The 13772-nt window shown below is 55.2% G+C and overlaps 1 protein-coding gene across 1 annotated transcript in view; it reads left to right on the forward strand.

Annotated features, from left to right (window-relative positions):
• Nucleotides 1-2407: 2407 nt before the first annotated feature.
• The window catches only part of OSBP2 (oxysterol binding protein 2), a gene marked incomplete at its 5' end in the record, with an annotated part of 27489 nt that continues 16124 nt past the window's right edge, over nt 2408-13772 (forward strand). Inside the window, one exon of the mRNA XM_009080029.1 lies at nt 2408-2658. Within this exon, the coding sequence (XP_009078277.1) occupies nt 2408-2658 (251 nt within the window). The remainder of the gene's footprint in view (nt 2659-13772) is intronic.

Here is a 13772-nt window from a genome sequence, read left to right on the forward strand (position 1 = left end):
CCCTGCCTGGCACCTCCACCTGTGCTGGAGTCTTCCCTGATGCCATGTGTGTTTCCAAAGCTCTGGTGCTGTCCCTGTCTAAACTCACCATCTACCCAGCCTGTCAGTGGGAGCTGGTCCTGCTTCCAGCACCTCAGCTGGTGGTTCCTTTTCCTTGGGAAGCTCTGGGCTGGCTTCCCCTGGGTGCTCTGGTTGTCCTTTGTCCTTGGTGGCCACAAGCTGCTCCCTCTCCTGGCTCTAACAGCTGCTCCTCGTGCTTGTCAGAGCTCTGAGCTGTGGATGCTCGGGGCTGGGCTGCAGATGGACCAAATGGTGACATAGGGAGGTGCTGCCCTGGTGCTTCATGAGCTGTTCTGGTTTGCTGCCTGCCCTGTTTGCCTCTGATTTTCATAGAATCACAGAATCATGGAGTGGTTTGGGTTGGAAGGGACCTTAAAGCTCATCTCATGCAACTCCTACCATGGACAGGGATACCTTCCTCTAGCCCAGGTTGTTCCAAGCCCTGTCCAACCTGGCAAGGAACATTTCCAGGGATGAGGCAGCCATAGCTGCTCTGGGGAGTTTTCTTCTCCCATTGTCCCTGGGCAGATGGGGTCGATCCTTGTCCCTTGACTACACTTCCTTGTCCCATCACATCCTTTCTGGTCAGCTTCATTGCCACAAGCTCTGGTGCAGCACCACACCATGTGCTGCTCCTGCTTCCACTGCAGGTTGATGGTCCTGTTGTGTTATCCAGATCACTCCAGCTCTTGTCTTTGGAACACAGGAATCAAAGGATGCTCTCTCATTTCCTTAGCTGTGGAGTTGCTCTGAGAGGTGGCTGAACATCCCTCTCAGTATCCACAGCATTTCCAAAGCTCCAGAAATAGAAGCCAAACGCCCACCTGGCAGGGAATCACGGGTTTCCTCCTTTCCTCACAGCCCAGAAGGGGGATGTGCTGCCCCCCTGTTATACCAGAGCCATCCCTGAGCTCCATGCCTGCCTGACTTGAGGGATGTCCTCATCCCCTGAATCCCTTAGGCCTGGCAGAGAAGCTGAAGGCAGGTTGTGCTGGTCCACGTATCTGAAATCCAGGAACAGGTGATGGAGGGAGGGGAGATGAAGGGGCTGCTCCCTGCTCTGCTGCCTTAGTGGGTTTGGGGAGCACCCATGGCTGAAGTTTGAGCATAAGGACGCTGTTCTCAGATCCTGCACAGGACCTCCTCCACTCTTCACTCTTTGTATTTACTTTGGGTGGTCATCCTCCTCCCTGGGGGAGCAGTGGGATGATCACAAACCATGTTATGCTCAGTGTGTCATTTTGGGTTGGTTTCCTGGTTTTAAATGACTGTGGAGTTGCAGGAATATCCCTGAGATGGTGATCATGGAGTTTCCTGCCCTCTGAAGATGTGGTGGTAGTTTTGGGTAACAGCTGTCCCTCTCCTTGGTGCCTATGTGATCTTTCCCTTGGGTGAAAGAGTTTGCCCTGCCCAGAGCAGAGCTCACAGAGCCCCTGCAGGTTCACTCCTGGTGCAGGGTGGAATGTGCATGTGGTGTGCATGGAAAGGGAGCTTTGGTGTGTGGCGTCAGCACAGTGACCCCCTGTGCCACCCCCAGCACTCAGCCCTGAACCAAATCCTGGTGTGTTGTGGTTTAACCCTAGCCAGCAACCAAGAACCACACAGCTGCTCACACACTGCCCCGCCAGTGGGATGGGGGAGAGAATCCGAAGGGTAAAAGCTAGAAAAACTCATGGGATGAGATAAAGACAGTTTCATTGAGAAAGCAAAAGCCACACACAAGCAAAGCAAAACAAGGAATTAATTCACTGCTTTCCACGGGCAGGAGGTGTTCAGCATCTCCAGGAGAGCAGGGACCATCACCTGTAACAGTTCCTTGGGAAGACAAACATCATCACTCCAAACATCACCCCCCTTCCTCCTTCTTTCTCCCACCTTATATACTGAGCATGATGTCCTATGTCCTTTGGTCAGTTTGGGTCACCTGTCCCAGCTGTGTCTCCTCCCAGGCTGCCATGCACATCACCAGTGTGGGAAGCAGCAAAGGCCTTGGCTCTGTGTGAGCACTTCTCAGCAATACCAAGAACATCTCTACATTATCAATCCTGTGCTCTGCACAAATCCTAAACACAGCCCCATACTAACCACTGTGAAGAAAGTTAACTCCACTTCAGCCCAAACCAGCACACTTTGACAGACACAGGAACTGTTTGGACACCTCCTCAGGGCTCTGGGTGCCATCCTGTGTTTCTCTCCCCTCTGCTCTGCTCCGTGGGGTCTCGGTGGCCTCGACCCCCAGCCTGGGAGTGCTGGGAGGAGGCAGGAGGTCCCTGCCCGTGGTGCTGACGGGTTATCACGGTCCAGGGGTAACCATAGAAACCATTCCTTCTCCATCCCTCCCTTGCAGATGACTCGGGTGACGAGGAGCCTGCCTCGCAGTCAGACAAGAGCGAGCTGCACGGCCCCCTGAAGAGCCTCTCGAGTAAGCTGGAGGACCTGAGCACCTGCAATGAGCTGATTGCCAAGCACGGGGCAGCCCTGCAGCGCTCCCTCAGCGAGCTGGAGAGCCTCAAGCTGCCTGCCGAGAGCGGCGAGAAGATCAAGGCGGTGAACGAGCGAGCGACTCTCTTCCGCATCACCTCCAATGCTATGATCAACGTGAGTGCAACCGCCGGGGCCCCAAATTCCAGGAGTGTCCTCCTCCTCCTTCTCCTTCCCCTCCTCTTCCCTCGCTATCCTGCCTCTCCATAGTTCCTCTTCCCTCTAGCACGGCCCTGATTCCTCCCTTTGCAGTGGCTCTGTGTGTTGGTTCCTCGGGGAGGGGATGGGATGTTGGGAAGAGACAGCCTGGAAGCTGCATGGACACGTGGAACCCCCCCAGGACACAGGTCTGCTCTGTCCTTAGTGTGTGCTCTCCTGGCGGGGGCTGTTCCAAATAGGTCATTTTGGATGTAAAGGGAGTTCTGAAGGTCTTTCTGCTGTTCCTGGGGGGAATTTCTGGCTGGCACAGAGCCTGTTGTCCACTGCAGGTTGAGACCCACATCACTCACATCCTTATTGCTTCCATGAGGCTGTTCCTGTTCCACACAGATGTGGGATTTAACCCCCTCGGGGTCTCATGCTGGCTGTGCTCTCCCAGCCTAGTTGTTGGAGGTCAGGAAGTGTGTGCTGGCACTGCCACTGCTCCTGCCTTGTGCAGCCTCACGCTGCTGTGTGATGATTTCTTGGAGACAGCTTGTGTTTGGGATGTGGATCTGCTTCCATCACAGTGAAACAGCCCTTCCTGGGAAGCCTGATTTGCCCTGGGGAGCTTTGGGACAGAGCAAAACTGAATCAAATATTTAAAGGAAAGGGAAAAAAAAGCCAATCCCAAAGCCTCACAGACCTGGAATAATGCATGAAGGCAGAGCTGAGGGAATTGTGAATGGAGCAGTGCTGTCGCCGTGCTGTCCCAGCCCTGAGCAGAAAGAGGTCGAGTGGTGTTTGATGTGGGCTTTAAATAGTGGTAATCATTCCCAGTGGGAGCTGGAGGACACTCAGAGCCCCTCAGACACAGCATCACCATTCCCACATGCAGGATTGTGCAGCCATGGGGGAGAAAGGACTTCCTGAGTGCTGTTTTGTGTTTTGGAGCAGTTTGGGGCTGCCTGTGCTGTGCTGTGCTCTCCCCACGGAGGGTTTGTCGAAGTTCTGGGAGTAGAGCTGGCAGCGTGGTGGGAGGTGCTGGAGGACCCTCAGCACTGCCCAGGTTTGCTGTCAGGAGGCAGAACAGTGATGAGATGTGGGCAGGGAATTGCTAGGGAGAGGATTTCTCCAGCAGCCTTTGGGAAGGGATGAGCAGAGCAGTATTTGCTGTGTCCAGTGCAGAGAGAACGAGGAGGAGGAGAAGGTTGTGGTGGTTGTGACGTGATGAAATCTTGAAGGAGACTGTCCTTAAGGTGGGAAATGGCACAAAAACTGTTGTGCTGGGAGAAAACAGCCAAAACATGATTTGTCCAAAATTTCAAGCAGGTAAGAGGGGCCAAGGGTGCAGTGGGGTGTATTCTCAGGTGGATGTCATAGATCCTTTTCCAATAGTATCCTTTGGTACTTCAGCTTGTGGCTGGGCATCCTGAGGAGATGCCTGAGTGGGACTAGAAGTGAGACTGGAATGAGTGGGACTGAAAGGAGCAGGATTGGAAGGAGCAGGACTGGAAGGAGCAGGACTGGAACAGTGTGGCAGCTTTGGGGAGTGGTTGTGGCTCTCCCAGCTCACTCTTGAATCCATTGTTTCAGGGGGAGGTGATGGAGCTGTGGGCAGGGGGACAGTGACCCCCAGGAAGCAGCAATGCTTTGTGAGTGGGTCAGAAAGGAGGGTGAGCAGGGCGGGGAGTGTGGAGGGGGTACTCCTAGCCATGCTGTTACCCCTTACAGCATGGATCCCTTTTTGTGCCTTGGTTGATCTTTTCAGCATGGAGTGATGCCTTCTGGAGCTGCCCAGGGAGCTTCCCATGGGGTGGGGGATGTTCTGTGCAATGCAAAGAGCCCAAAATCTTCTGTATTGAGCATGAAACAGAACTTCGGGGACGCACGTGGAGTTTCCTGGTGAAAATACTAGCTTGCTTTTGCCCACCTCCATCCCTGTGGGATTCTAAGAAGCACATATCCCACAGGTCAGGAGCACAGCGTGGTAGTTCCTTGCAGGAGCAATTAAACTGCCCCTGCTCTCCAGGTTTTCCCGGAGATATCTCAGCTGGCATGTGAAGGCTCTGTATCCATGCTCTGCCCTGGCCACAGCACCAAACCTCATGTATCTACCCTATGGAAGTGGATGGGATTTGGTGCTGCAGCTGTGAGCAGAAGGGGTGGGTGCTCTGGGGAAGGGATGGGTGCTCTGGGGAAGAAGGGATGGGTGTTTTGGAGAAGAGATGGATGCTCTGGGGAAGAAGGGATGGGTGCTCCAGGGAAGGGATGGGTGCTCTGGAGAAGGGGTGGGTGCTCCAGGGATGAAGAGATGGGTGCTCTAGAGAAAAGATGGGTGCTCTGGAGATGGGATGGGTGCTCCAGGGATGAAGGGATGGGTGCTCCTGAGAAGAAGGGATGGGTGCTGCGGTCCCTGCGCGCGTTTCCGTCCAGCTGCCTCTGATCCGATTATGTAAATGCCCCTGGAGCCAGGGGGGAGCAGCAGCTAGCAGGAGAAATAAATAAATATCTCTGGAAATGCAAGAGCTTTGCTGCGAAGGTGACCTCTTCCTCCTCCTCCTCCGCCCCCTCCTCCTCCTCCTTCTCCTCCTCCTCTTCCTCCTCCTCTTCTTCCTCCTCCTCCCTGCCTGCTCTGCGTGGTGCTGTGGCTGCTTTTCCTCCGGAGTCAGGAGCATCACCTGGTGCTGCTGGGCATGAGGAGAAAGGTCTGGGCAGAGGCAGAGCAGGACATGCTGGACCATTGTGTTACAGGTGAGGATTTAAGTGCAGGGACTGACTGTTGCAAGGCTTAAATTTAAGCCCAGAGATCTGAGTTGCCCCTTGGCTGCACTCCATCCATGCATGGAGTCTCACTGGGCACAGTCCAGCCATGCTGGGATTGAGGAGCCCCATGTCAGCCCCATGTCAGCAGGGCTGGGGAGGGAAGGTGCAAAGACAAGGCACAGTCTGCCATGGGAGAGGGGTAGGAGGTGTGTGAAGATGAGAAGCAACAAATTAATGGGCTGAGGGGAGGCCCAGAGCCAGGGAGCGTGGGGCTGAGGTGTGGAGACTCATCCAAGGTGCAGGGAAAGCTCCGTCTCATAGTTCAGCAGCAGCAGCCAGCAGGCAGGAAGGACGTGTGGCCACGCTGAGGAAGCCTGTTTGGGCGTTGGGAAGAGCTCCCAGGGCTGTGGGTGGTGCTGGAAATAGGGTTTTCATGGGAATGGGGATGTTACAGCGGAGCTCGGAGGCGGCCGAACTGCGTGTGAGAGTGATGTGGCTGGCTCTGTGCTTCCTCCAGGGATGGGAGTGTGGATAGCAGCAAGGCTTGGGCTTGGCTGTGTTTTTCTGGGGTAGTTTGTGTTTTAACTTGAAGTTTTAGAGGAGCAGAGGTGGAGGAAGGCCATGCCGGGGTGGGGAAAGGAGGGGTGAGACAGCTGGGGCAGGGGTGCAGTGCTGGGTGGGAGATGCTGCTTGGGCAGGAGCCCTCAGGCTGCCTGGAGCAGGTGTTCCTGGGGATACAAAGATCTCACCTGCCCTTGAGAGGCACTGGTGGGCCACTCCAGCCTGAATGCCAGCACCTGCTCTTGGAGGCAGACTGGTTCCCCACACAGGTTTTCCTTTCCCATGGGAATGAACCCATCTGGAGCCCCAGCACTCCAACATCAGCACAGGACATCATCCTTCAGCCTCAGGGAGAGCTTCTGAGTGTGTGAAACACAGGGCTGGAACCAGAGTGAGATGCACAATATGTGCTGCTTCTCCCCACTGGGAAGGGACTGTGGGATGTTGGTTTAAGCCTCTCTGGGATACTCAGCAGCATCCCAGACTGTCCAGTCCCAGCAGGATTTCTCCCTGTGGATCCTGCTGGGGCTGTGCTCTGGCTCAGCAGCAGTTAAGGGGTGGCTGTGTACCACATGCTAGTGGCCCCAGGAACTGCCCACCTCTCTCTGTGGCCACGCTGGGCTCCTGGAGACTCTGAGTGGTATCTGCCCCGTGGATTTGGTTTATTTGGAGATGTCCCAGGTGCTTGTGCTGGAGTGAGCTGCCTGGGCACAGAGCTGCTCCTCTGCCTCCCGGTGTCCCAGCTTCACTGTGGAGCACTGACCCCCTCTGTCCCATGGGAATGCTGCTGTGATTAATCCCTACTCTCAAAATTGTTTCCATATTAAATCAGGCTATGCTGAACACCTGCTCCAAGCTATCTCAGGTTCCCCAGAGCAGCCTCCAGTCTGGTGTTCGAGTTCTGACTGTTTGTTTCGGTGGTAGGTGATAGATCTACTCTGTGTGTGTCCGTGTCTGCTTGGAAAACTTCTCAGAGCTGGGAGGAAGCAGAATTCTGGGGTCTCCTCCCTGAGGTGGCTGTGAGGTCGGGGTGATTCCGGCTGTGTCCTGGTGCAGAGCTGGTTCCTGGTATGGACAGACATGTGATGCTGTGCCTTAGAGTCCCCAAACCCATCATGACACAGGCAGGACGATGGACCTGATCTCCTCTCCATGCTCCAGGCAGCAGTGAGGGAACAACACCCTGCTGGGCTGCTCCCAGTTCACCCCAGTACGGCCAGTGTGGCTGGAGGAGCTCTCCCTGCCGTGCTCCCAGGGGTTAATTCCAGCGTGGCAGCAAGCAAGCTCCGTCTTTCACCCCTGGATTTGCTTCCCCGGGGCAGGGCTTGCCCCCAGCCGCCCTCGGTGGCCCCGTGAGCTGTTGTGCTGGCTCCCCCCGAGCCCACCCGTGCCAGGGCAGGGCTCGTCCCCGTGCGCGATGCTCGGCGATGGCGCAGGAGGAGCTCTGCCGTGGAGCTCAGCCCGTGGTAATTATCTGCGCTGCGCTAACGACACGAGCACTAATCAGCGCGTTGCAAACCATGTCACCGACCCAGAAAAGCCTCGGCCCTGGGATTAAATCCCTGACCCAGCCCTAATCCCCCGCGGATGAGAGGGCTGCAGCGAGGGCTCCCTGTGTTCTGCCTGTTCTGCTGTGGATGTGCTGTGCTGGTGAGGAAATAACTGGTGGGTGCTTTGGTGTTACTGGGGGGGAGGGTGGGAGGGTGATGGGTATCATCCTGGGGTCTGTCCCTGCCTGAGTGGGGCTGGGGGAGTGGAGATGTGGAGCCTGGACTCTGTGCTCGGAGCTGCTGCTTTCTCTGGAGCATCCTTCATTGCTTTCTAAATTCAGAGGTGTGAGGGTATCTCTGATCAGATCTGTTCAGACAGGCAGTGCCTTCCTCCCACTCCTCTCACCATCACCATCATTCCCTATGGCTGCTGAGTGCTTCCAACTGGATTGTATCAGGCGTGTAGCTGCTCAGACCTCATGTGTGTCTGTGGGGCCTCTGTGCTGGTTGGGGCTTTCAGTGGTGGTCCTGGTCACTGTGCCTTGGAGATTCTCACCTTTTCTCTCCCTTTTCCTCCTTCTCCTTCCCCTCCTCCTCCTCCTCCTCCTCATAACCATCTGACCCGCAGGAGGCTTCAGCCTATTACCTGGGTCTCCCCTCAGAGCTTGGTGTGCAAAGATGAGGCACATGTCTGTCCCCAGCACCCGAGGGTGCCTCTCAGAGCTCTGCCCTCCTCGCTTTTTTTGGCTGAGAGCGATAACTTTTCCATTGTGGCTTCAGAGGAGAGTCAGGAGTGTTTGTGCCAGGCTGCTGGGTCAGCAGGGCTGTGTGTCGGTGGGCACTGCGCTGTCAGCACTGCCTGCTGTTGATCAGCAGCTCTGCTGAGCCAGGAGACAGCCCAGCCAGGCATTCCCTCTGCTGCTAACCTGTGCCCAGGTGAGCCCTGCCCGTTCCTGCTGGGATCCTCATCTGTGCCTGGTGGCTATTGGCACCTTGGGAACATGGATTAATCCCTCTGGGGCTCTGCCCCTGGTGTCACAAGGGTGGTGTACACATCTTGCCTGGGCTGATGCACAGAGATGCTTCAATCCAGCTCCTTCGTCCAGCGTCTGTCAAAGGAGAAGGCACTGGAATTTCAGCACTGTGGATTTACCCATGATGAAATCATGGCACTGAGAGAAGAGCAGGTTTTGAGGGGGGCTGCTGCCAGACAACTGCTTCTGCAGCACCTCTGGTAGTGTGGGGAGGTTTGCAGAGGCATCTCACAAGGCTGAGAGTGAGGTCCAACCCCTCAGCTCGCAGGGTCGGAGCTGCCCGCGGGCAGTGCCAGCTGCTTCTGCCGCCCCGTGCTTGGACAGCTGCTCCTCCAGCCTGGAGTCCGCTCCATCCGCTGCATGGGGAAAGCAGCCAGCCACAGCCTCATTAAAGCTGTCATCCTGGGAGCTGTTTGCAGGACAGAGCTGTGTGAGCACACCAGCACCGGGATTAGGGCTCTGCGTGTGCTGGAAGTGGAGACTGGATGCTCTCCTCGTGGTGGCTCTGCTTTCAGACCCTGTGAGGGTCCCCCCACTGTTGGGAGGAGTCTAGGGGTTTGGGTAGATGGAGAGGAAAGAAGAAACTGCAGCAGCCCTTTAGAGATACTTCCCTGTGGGGGAAGAGCTACTGCTGGGAGCCGCCCAGGGAGGGGATTTTGGCCCAGGTGGCAGTAGAGAGACCCTGGAGGCACAGGCAGTTGAGAGCATCAGGTGGACAAGCCAAAGATGTGCTCATGGCTGGAGGAGAGCACTGAATCCCTGCAGGAGCACAGCTCTGGGATGGCCACATTGCAGCAGGAGGTCCCAGCATGAAGGTTAACAGTTGAACTCAATGATCTTAGAGGTCTCTTCCAACCTTGGTGATTCTACGATTGCAAGTCCCAGCTCCCAGTGTGTCTTCTGTGCTGGTCCCAGCCTGTCCTTGTCATACTGTGATGTCCCACTATACCCTCTGGTGAGGCTGCTTGGTGCTGCCCAGTGAGGTTTGGGGTGGAAGGGTTGGGACCACTGGCACCCTGGAGTATCCAGCCAAATCCTTAGTTGTTTTTCCACCAGAAACCAAACCCAGATCCTTCCCATGCCACAGCTGTCACTGCCTTGATCCATAACCCACGGGCAGTGCTGGTTCATTCCATTTCCCAGAGCCACGCTGAACATTCCTTCCCCAGCATGCACTGATTCTGGACTTGGTCTCCTCCTCGGAGGCTGCGTGGGGCTGGGATTAGAGCTTCTTAGCACAGCCAGCTCGCTGGATCTGCCACTGTTTCCCACTAATCCTCTCTTTATTCCATGGCATGGATTACATGGCTGCTTTGGTGTTGCTGCAGTCAGGGCCTGGGGCTGTGCTGGCCCCAAGCTGCTGCGATGCCCTGGGATGGGCTCATATCTGAGGAGCTGCACCCTGGGTAGGGTCTGGTTGGGTGAGTGATGCTGAGCCTGTCTCCTGGTGGGAAGCACTGGTGTGTCTGTGATGTGTAGAAAGATGGCCCCAAATGGCATGATAAGGTGTTGAAATTCCCAGAGGCAAAACCAGGAGAGCAGATCCAACCCCCAGTGCAGTGTAGATGTCTCCACCTTGGGCATGTCCACCTTGGACTTCTCCATCTATAACGTCTGTCTTGGACTTCTCCTTGGACTTCTCTGTCTTGGACCTCTTCTGTCTTAGACTTCTCCATCTTGAACAACTCCACCTGGAACACCTCTGACTCCTGGGGAATCCATGGCTCCCAGAGAGAAGCAAACGCTACTGGAGCACAAAGTGCCATGTAGAACAGGACCATGAGGGATTTTGGGAGCACCTTGTTCAAACTCTGAGGGTCTGACTGAGCTGCTGACATTGTCACCAAGGGGTGGCCTGGAGCCTCCCCTGCTCTGGTGTCTTCCCACTCCCCGTTGGGTCATTAAGGATCTTTTCCATGTCTCTGCATTTCTCTAGGACTTTGGATGCAAAGGGAATGGGATGATTTTTAGTGATGAACTGCTCTCACAGGTTTTTTTTGCAAAGTCACACTGGTTTGTTGGGGTATTATGTCGTAGTGAGGCTCAGCCCAGCTTTTCCCACCAGCCCTGCCCCAGAGAGTAGCAGCTCCCAGTGTTCCTGCATCCTTCTTCAGCCAGCTAGGATGCTACTGAGCTGACTGAGGGTCACTCCAAGGATTTGGGACAGATGGGCTGTAATTTAAGCAGGCTGTGTTGATGTGCTCCTGGTGGTGCCCAGCAGCCTGGCCTGGGGCCACCAGCATGGCTGTGGCTACCGTCACTGTCACACACATGACTCTACTCCAAACCGTGTCTCGTTGACTGTCCATGCAGGATGATTTGGGATTCAGGTCAGCTCCATTCTTGTTATTTCCCCTTTTGCTTGCTGCTCAGAGTATTTTAGTGGGAGGGAAAGACAAATTAACTCTCTCCGGGCACCAGCACTCTGTGTATCTCACTGCTCTGGATTACCTCTGTGAGGGTGGTGAGGCACTGGCACAGGTTGTCCAGAGGAGCTGTGGCTGCTCCATCCCTGGGAGTGTTCCAGGCCAGGTTGGATGGGGCTTGGAGCAATCTGGGCTAGTTGGAGGTGTCCCTGCCCATGACAGGGGGCAGAACTGAATGAGCTCTAAGCTCCCTTCCAGCCCAAACCCTTCCATGATTCCATGACTGTCTGATACCACGCCATGCCGTGTGCCTGGAGTGGTGACATGGAGTGACTGTGTTCAGAGCTGAACAGAGGCTCCCAAATTGCCCTTCCCTTGGGGAGCTGTTTTGCAGCAAGCAGCAGCCAGCTGTGTCCCAGGGTTTTGATGACTCCAGGAAGGAAGGGAGCACTTATCTCGGAGGCAGCAGACGCATGTGGAATGGCTCAGTCCCTGATGAATGGAGTGACAGCTTCTGCTGTATAATTCACTGATGAAAAAGAGATGATTGAATGCATCTGGCAGTTTCCTCCTCTCCTGTCACTGCTGGGTGATGAAGTGGTCCTTGTCCCATGGTTGAGGAGCAGGAGATGGTGCTCCTGGAAGAGCAGGCACTACCCTGGCAGTCTTTTTCCTTCCTAAAGGTTAGATTAGCAGGGCTGTTCCTCTGGGGTGCTGGGGCAGGTGAGACTGCAGGTGTGAGTGTGTTCCCTTGGAATCTGTCAGTGTTGGGCTGGAGATGCTCAGCCTTGCTGGGGCCGCCCAAGAGGTTGTCACCCCTGTGGTTCAACCCCCAGGCAGAAGTTGTTCCCTGTGAGGATGCTGAGGCACTGGCACAGGTTGCCCAGAGCAGCTGTGGCTGCTCCATCCCAGGAAGTGTTTCCAGGTGAGGTTGGACAAGGCTTGGAGCAACCTGGGCTAGTGGAAAGTGTCCCTGCCCAAGGGTGGAACTGTATGATCTTTAATGTCCCTTCCAACGCAAACCATTTCATGATTCCATGCAGTCTGGCAGCCTCGCTGTGATCATTTACCCTTTCAAGCTAATTAACCTCATCCCTTTGTTCCTTCCATCCGAGTGTGACTGTTTGCTCCCCTGAGGAAGCAGAGATCCCTCGGGCTGTGACACCCCCACCTTGGCTGGAGAGGGTGACCTGGGTGATCGTTTTCTGCCTAACTAATCTCCAGGCTGCTAACGACTCTGCCATTAGCCTGCGACAAGCTGTGAAATGGGGATATTTGCTGTGACAAATGTGTGAAAGGTGCTAAATGTGCCCATGGCAGCAGAGGCTGCTGGAGCTGGTGGCACCGTGTCTCGCCTCCTGCTCCCCAGCAGGGTCGTGATGGCACTTTGCCTCTTCCTCCATGGGAATTTGCAGGAGCCCTTGTGGTATTTTTCCATGAAAATATGCTCTTTTAGCCACCTTTGGCTGTGCCTCCTTGTCCTGGCAGTGATTTACAGCTCCACCATCCAATGCTGGGTTAGGACACACAACAGCTTGTTCCAGCCACGGAGAGGAGAAGCCACCTCTGTCCCTCCTGCCACCTGGTTGCAGGTAGCACAGCGTTTCCCTGGGATTGCAGGTGGATGGAGCTTGCTTTTATCTCAAGTCACTGGTGACCTGTCGACTTGCCACTGCTCTCCAGCCCTGACTGTGCTGTGATGATGCTGAGACAGAACAGCCTTTGGGACTTTGGGACTTCATCCGGCTCTGGCCCTGGGGTGAAATCCAGGTCATGTTGTGTCACCTCCTGTACCTGCTGTCCCCTCCTTGTGTGGGAGGCAGCAGCTGGGGTGCTGTAAAGGATAAAACGTGGAGACCTCAAAGCAACCTGCCAGGAGCCAAAGTGGCTCCAGGGAAGTTGCAGAGGGACTCTTGGGTAGGAACTACAGGGACAGCACAAGGAGAAATGGGATGAAATTGCAAGAGGGAAATTGAGATGAGATTTTAGGCAGAAGATTTCCCTGAGAGGGTGGTGAGACACTGGCATAGGTTGCCCAGCACCCTACAGCCTTGGGAGCTCGTGGGGTGCTGCTGGCCAGACTCCACACCAGGGTCTGGGGTGTGTTTTGCTCAGTCAACAGAGATGTGGAAAAATACCCCCTGAGCTCTGTTTGGTGCTGCTCCCACCTCCAGTGAGCATCCCTGCTGGCAGCTGGGCTTGGGATCCCTACTGCAGGATATTCTCCCCTTGTGACCCTTAGCATTGCTTCTCTTCCAAGGAGTGATGCTTGCTTGGGTTGGTCTGGATCCTTCATGAGCAAACCACCAGGTTTGGATCAAGCCAATGTCTGAATAACAGGGGAAGAGGCTGCAGAGAGGGGAACCGAGAGCCTTCCAAAAACAGGGAGTAAACCCTGTATGTACCCCAGCTGGCTCCTAAATCCACGTGGAGAGAGGTTATGAGATGCTGCCCATCATCCCAGCCTGCTCTGTGGAGCTGCACAAGGACCATCTTGGTCATCTTCCCAGACCTCCCCACACTTGGCAGAGAATTGCCAACAACCACCTCTCCATCCCTTGGATTTGTTTGGTCTGTCTGTAAATGAAGCGTGTTGGTGCTGATTACCCTTCAGGATACAGCATGGATCCTCCATGCAGCTTGGGATGGAAGAGTCTGAGGTGTTACCTGCTGTGCTTTTCTTTAGGATGTTGATTCTCTTCAGCTGGTGGTGAAGTTTCTCCCAGCTCTGCTTCCCGTGGCTCCTCCCTAATTCCCTCCTTTAATTCCCCATGACACCTTCCAGCCCATGGTTAATTGCAGGAGGATAATTACAGGTGATTTCCCAGGGCATCGTTTTAAAGTGCTCAGTCCCTGAGCTGGCACTGTCCATGCTC

This window comes from Acanthisitta chloris, unplaced genomic scaffold, assembly GCF_000695815.1.
Source record: "Acanthisitta chloris isolate BGI_N310 unplaced genomic scaffold, ASM69581v1 scaffold5430, whole genome shotgun sequence".
Taxonomy (NCBI): Eukaryota; Metazoa; Chordata; class Aves; order Passeriformes; family Acanthisittidae; genus Acanthisitta; species Acanthisitta chloris.